General features: G+C 50.5%; 1 protein-coding gene and 1 non-coding gene across 2 annotated transcripts; both read left to right on the plus strand.

Moving 5' to 3' along the window:
- The first annotated feature begins 597 nt into the window (after positions 1-597).
- PNMA8C (PNMA family member 8C) lies at positions 598-2911 on the plus strand. Its single transcript, XM_028087884.2, has 2 exons — positions 598-1213; positions 2448-2911. Exon 1 carries the CDS (start codon positions 598-600, stop codon positions 1210-1212), a length of 615 nt encoding a protein of 204 aa, XP_027943685.1. The 3' UTR covers position 1213; positions 2448-2911.
- A 2267-nt stretch (positions 2912-5178) lies between these two features.
- TRNAN-GUU (transfer RNA asparagine (anticodon GUU)) lies at positions 5179-5251 on the plus strand. Its single transcript has one exon. It is a non-coding gene; the product is annotated as a tRNA-Asn (tRNA).
- The last annotated feature ends 263 nt before the right edge of the window (positions 5252-5514 follow it).

Here is a 5514-nt window from a genome sequence, read left to right on the forward strand (position 1 = left end):
GCCATGGAGACTTCTGGGCCGCAGAGCCGCGGAAGGAGGCAGTGACGTCACTGCGGGAGCAAGTGCAGAGACCACATCCTTGTCTTCGCCGGGGCCACAGGGCACTGAGGGCAGCCTCTGGGCCAGCCGCGGGAGACCAGCCACCCTGCTTTCTGGGCCCCCATCCACGACACCCCGGTGGCCGCAGCCCCAGGGAGACCCGCTGTCCCAGATCTGCTGAGACTGCTACGACGGGTGAGACCTTTGGAGAACATCGCGAAGAAAGGAGAGGTGCATCCTCAGACCCTCCTCGGTGTGGCCTTGCCCAGACTCGGGACCCACGAGCCAGCTGGCAGACGCCGCCTCTGTTTCACTGTGCGTAAGTCCCTGGGCATTCCCAAGAGCCCTCTCGGGGGAAGGTTACAGAGGGCTGGACACTGCAGCCCTGCGGGCAGGGCCAGTGACATCCTCCACTAGAAAGAGAAATCGGGCCCGTGAGGCCTCTCTCCTACTTAGCCTTTGGGAAGGGATCGTGGCATCCTGGATAATTTTGTGGATTCTCGAGGCAGCTCAGGTGTGCACCAGCGAGCATACTCCTGCCTCCGAGAGCTGGGCAAGATGCTCTTCGGGGTCAAGGACATTGCTCTGTTGGAGCACGGGTGCAAGGCGCTCGAGGTGGACAGTTACAAGTCCCTGATGATTCTGGGTATACCGGAAGACTGCAACCATGAGGAGTTCGAAGAGATCATACGGGTCCCCCTGAAGCCCCTGGGCAAGTTCGAAGTGGCCGGGAAGGCGTTTCTGGAGGAAGAGAGATCCAAGGCAGCCATCATTAGGCTGGAGGAGGACATCAATTATGCCGTGATCCCCAGGGAGATCAAGGGCAAGGGCGGCATGTGGAGAGTGGTCTACATGCCCCGGAAGCAGGACATAGAATTCCTGACCAAGCTGAACCTCTTCCTGCAGAGCGAGGGCAGGACGGTGGAGGATGTGGCCCGGGTCCTGAGGCAGGAACTGTGCCCAACAGTGACGGGCCCCAGAGAGCTGCCTGCCAGAAAGTGCCCGGCGCCTGGGCCAGGGGAGAAGGCGGGGGCCGGGGCCCCCGCGGGCGCCGACGGGGCGCCACCTCTGGCCTCGGTGGAGAAGCAGAGCAAGACTGGAGATGACAAGAGAGGCAAGCGAAAGCACAAGAAAAGCCGTCGACGGCACCATGCATCTGACAAGAAGCTGTGAGGTGAGGTGGGGAGGGCGCAAGGGGCGGCAGGGTGAGGGGAGATGTCATCTGAGTGGGGGCGGGGGAAATGACCGAAAGGGGAGGTAGCCTTTGAATTAGTTTGGGGAATTTGAGTGAGTGTGGAGAGTATGGGGGGGCGGAGTATGACTCAGGTGTTTGGGTCACTTTGAATGAGAATGGGTGTCATCTGAGTGATGGGGAACATTTGACAAGTGTGAGTGAGGGGAGGGCATTTTGATCTGCGTTAACTTGTGAGTTACATCTGAGTGATGGGGGTAACGTCTGGTTGAGCGTGGGCCATTCATTCATTCATTCATTCTGCAGATATCTATTGCACGCAAATCCAACACAGATCCCTGCCTTCATGGCACTCATAGAGACTGGGGAACATGTGAGTTACTGGGGTACATCTGAGTGGACATGGGTACCATTTGAGTAGGTGTAGGTAGTATCTGTAGGTTGAGTATGGATCACTCAGTCACTCAACAAATGTTTTCTGAGTGCCCACAGTGTACCAGATGCTGTTTCAGGCACTGGGCATACAGTAGGGAACAAAAAGACCCAAATCTTGCCCTCGTGGCACTCATATTAATATCTGAGTAGGTGAGGGGAACATCTGAGTTACTTGAATACATGAGTGAGCGTGGTACCATTTGTGTGTGTGGGTAGCATCTGAGTCTGAACGTAACATATGAGTTAGAGCGGGTAATATCTGAGTAGTTGTGGGCAACATGTAACTGTGGGAGCAACATCTGAGCGTGTGTGAGTATTATTTGAGTGGGTGAGGGTCACTTTTGAGTGAAGAACCCGCAAACAACGTCTAACAACCTGGAGACCCCAAGGGATCAGCTGGGAGGTCACAGTCCTGGCAGAGAAGCACATCATCCCCACTGTTGCCGTGGAGACCTTGGGCTGTCTCCCCCTCCCCGCCCTGCGTGAGCAGGTGTTTGAAGGAAACGGAAGAGGAAGAAAAGAGTCGGGGACTCCAAGGGTTTGCAGAAGGTCTCTTGCCAGAGTTGAGGAAAAGCCAAGCAGGAGGACCATGTCGGGGAGATCCCTGCTCTGGAGAAAAGCTGCTATCCCCCCCTCAGCACCCTCTGAGTCCTGATGTCGGGGACAGACCCTCTTGCTGAGTATGTGTTGCCAGGAAGAGACACAGACCCTTCTAGATATGGGCCCTGCTGGAGATCCTGCCATTGCAAAGTCTAGACCTGTTTTTTTGGTCTTTTAAAAGGATGGACCTTGAAGGTACTTCTGGCACAAACTCGTCCCGAGTCCCTGATTTGCGGAAACCATGCCTGACGAAGTGAGTTGCCTGCTTGCCACACCTGAGGAGCTCAGGGCTCTGTGTTTGACTCTGTCAAAACTGTCGCTGTCCTGTACACACTCAGTCTCCTTTACAAGGGATGGTCAGACATGGGACTCTTCTGCTCCGATTGGCCCCTGGGGTTAGGATATGGGTCTCCCCAAATTCAATTCCAGAAGCTCTGACTTGGGCAGAGGGGGCACCCCACCCTAAAGAACAAAAGGCAAGATTTTCAGGAAATAGTCCAAAAGTAGGTAAATAATTAAGAGGTCACCTTCAAGAGTTACCCATTAACGGCATTAACTTTGAGTCCCCCGTGATGGTGAAGAACAACAAAAACAAAGAAATGAATCAGGTAAAATCCAAATGTCCATGGGTAGACAGAGCTCTTATTCAGGGCCCCCGGGCTGCATATTTGCAAACTTCCATTAGTTCAGGGATTTGCAACGGTTTGGGCTGAATTTCTTTGGTTTTTAAAAAATGCAATTTACATACACACTCAGAAGCTCAGATTCTCGCCTACCAAATCGTGATAGTGGAGACCCCCAACGTATTACTGTGGTGGGCATCAGTCACATCTGTGAATTCCAGCATCCAACCCCTCTTCTTTTTTCTGTGAGGCTACTCCCTGAGGCCCCCCTAGCAGAGCCAAAAGGTGGAGATTCTCTCTCTACCCACCCCTTCACCTTGGCAGCCAGGGTGCAGGCAAGGGACCCACCCTCAGGCAGTCAGAAATTCCTCTTAGGTCCTTGCATCCCCAGCAAGTGTCAGGACAGAAGGAATTTTTAGAGTTCACATACGTTGACACCCTAAAAACCTGGAAGACTCTGATTTCTGTCAACTCCCACAGCTGACTCTGAATCATCAGCCTCACCATCCTTTTCTTTTGTGCAGTGGTCGGGATAAAGCTTTTCCTGCCATCCCCACATATATATTTACTCTTCTTGCAAGTGCATCTAGAAGGTCTAGAAGTTTGTAGCTCTCTACTGATCTTTTTCTCCCCTGTAAGTGTCCAGCCCGGGCAACCGCACTCACTGCACTCACGGTGTATTGTGTTACTGTGTTTGCTGTTTCCTCAGAGTCTGAGCTTGAATAAGACCTCAGGCACGTTAGCTTGTTGCATGCTGTTCTTCCATCAAGGCAGAGTCGTTGTATATTAACAAGGGACAGTGTGACATTCCTTATCATCTTACTGCAGTATCGAGACTGTATATTTGTGCTTATTGTGGGTTTTGGGTGTTTCCCATACGACATCCATATGTGTGATACACAATGTGAGTGTGTGTCAATGTTCAGTGTTGCCCCTAAAACCCAATCTCCTACCCCTTCTCGAGGTTTTCTGCAAGAGTTTCCTGACATAGCAACATAAGCAGTTGGGTCAACTGGTTGCCATTTGAAGCCAGTTATCTGTGTGAGTCAAGACCTGGCTGGCACACAGCAAATCCTAAGAGAAAATTCCCAGATAGATTGGACGTGCTGGCTGAGAGATGCCCGCAGCTGGCCTTGGTAAACCCCCATTTTCAAGAGTGGGTTCCGTTAAAACTCTTCACTGTTCTTTGTGGTCGATGCTCTGTTGTACAAATATGAACTTATAAAATAAATGTATGTGAATGCAATCACAGTATGCTCTTTGATGTGTTGGGGGATTCCAAGCTAGATCTAATTTGGAAAAATTATCTAGGAGCGCCTGGGTGGCTCAGTCGGTTAAGCATCCAGTTCTTGATTTCAGCTCAGGTCATGATCTCAGGGTCATGCGATCGAGCCCCACATTGGGCTCCACGCTCAGTGGGGAGTCTGCTTGAGATTCTCTCTGTCTCTCTCTCTGCCCCTCCCCTCACTTGCGCACATAAGCCCGTGCTCTCTCTCTCTCAAATAAATAAATCTTTCTTATTTTTATTTTTTAAATTTCATTTTATTATTTATTTGAGAAAGAGAGAGAGCACAAGCAGGGGGAGTGGGAGAGGGAGAAGCAGGCTCTCCGCTGAGCAGGGAGCCCGACGTGGGGCTCGATCCCAGAACCCTGGGAACATGACCTGAGCCGAAGGCAGACGCTTAACCGACTGAGCCACCCAGGTGCCCCTAAATAAATCTTTTTTAAAAGGGAAAAATAGGGGCGCCTGGGTGGCTCAGTTGTTAGGCGTCTGCCTTCAGTTCGGGTCATGATCCCAGGGTCCTGGGATCGAGCCCCACGTCGGGCTCCCTGCTCAGCAGGAAGCCTGCCTCTCCCTCCCCCACTCCCCCTGCTTGTGTTCCCTCTCTCACTGTGTCTCTCTCAAATAAATAAATGAAGTCTTTAAAAAAAGGGGGGGGAATAATCTAGCTGCTAAAAAAACATTTTGAAAACCGCTTCCATGGGTTGCCTGAAATTTTCCAGGGCTGTATTATGTTTTTTTAAAGGAATATCATCAGATTTCATGGCCAATAGAACACAAAACACACAACTTTTTTCTATCTCAGTGGCTCCAGTGACTGATGGAAACAGTGAAATGATTTACCTGGAATAAAATAATAATTCTGTGTTCTAGGCACTGTGCACAGTCTTTCGTACTCATTAATTCACTGGATCTTCCCAAGCCCCAGGTTTGGCACTATAGGTCCACAACCCCTTATCCAAAATCTTCGGGTCAGATGCGCTTCAGAATTCAGAGTTTGGGGGGGCACCCAGCTGGCTCAGTTGGAAGAGCGTGTGACTGTTGATCTCACGGTTGTGAGTTCGAGCCCCACATCGGGTGTAGAGATGACTTAAATAAACTTAAAAAAAAAAAAGAATTCAAAGAGTTTGAGATTTCAGAAAACTGATACAGTGATTATATCTGAATTACTGTGTAATTCACCCCATGGGCCGCAGGTTTGAGCAACTACCATAATCACATCCATTAGTATTCTGTAGGGAAATGTAGGATATTGATATGAAGGGAAATAAATTAGGACTATAAATAGCCTCATGTCAGTCTAGATCATGCCTCTAAATTTTATCCCTTACTTTTCTGGAGGG

The sequence above is a fragment of the Eumetopias jubatus genome, unplaced genomic scaffold (genome assembly GCF_037043125.1).
Source record: "Eumetopias jubatus isolate StellerSeaLion01/CBP00866 unplaced genomic scaffold, mEumJub1_p1.0 scaffold_10, whole genome shotgun sequence".
Lineage (NCBI taxonomy): Eukaryota > Metazoa > Chordata > Mammalia > Carnivora > Otariidae > Eumetopias > Eumetopias jubatus.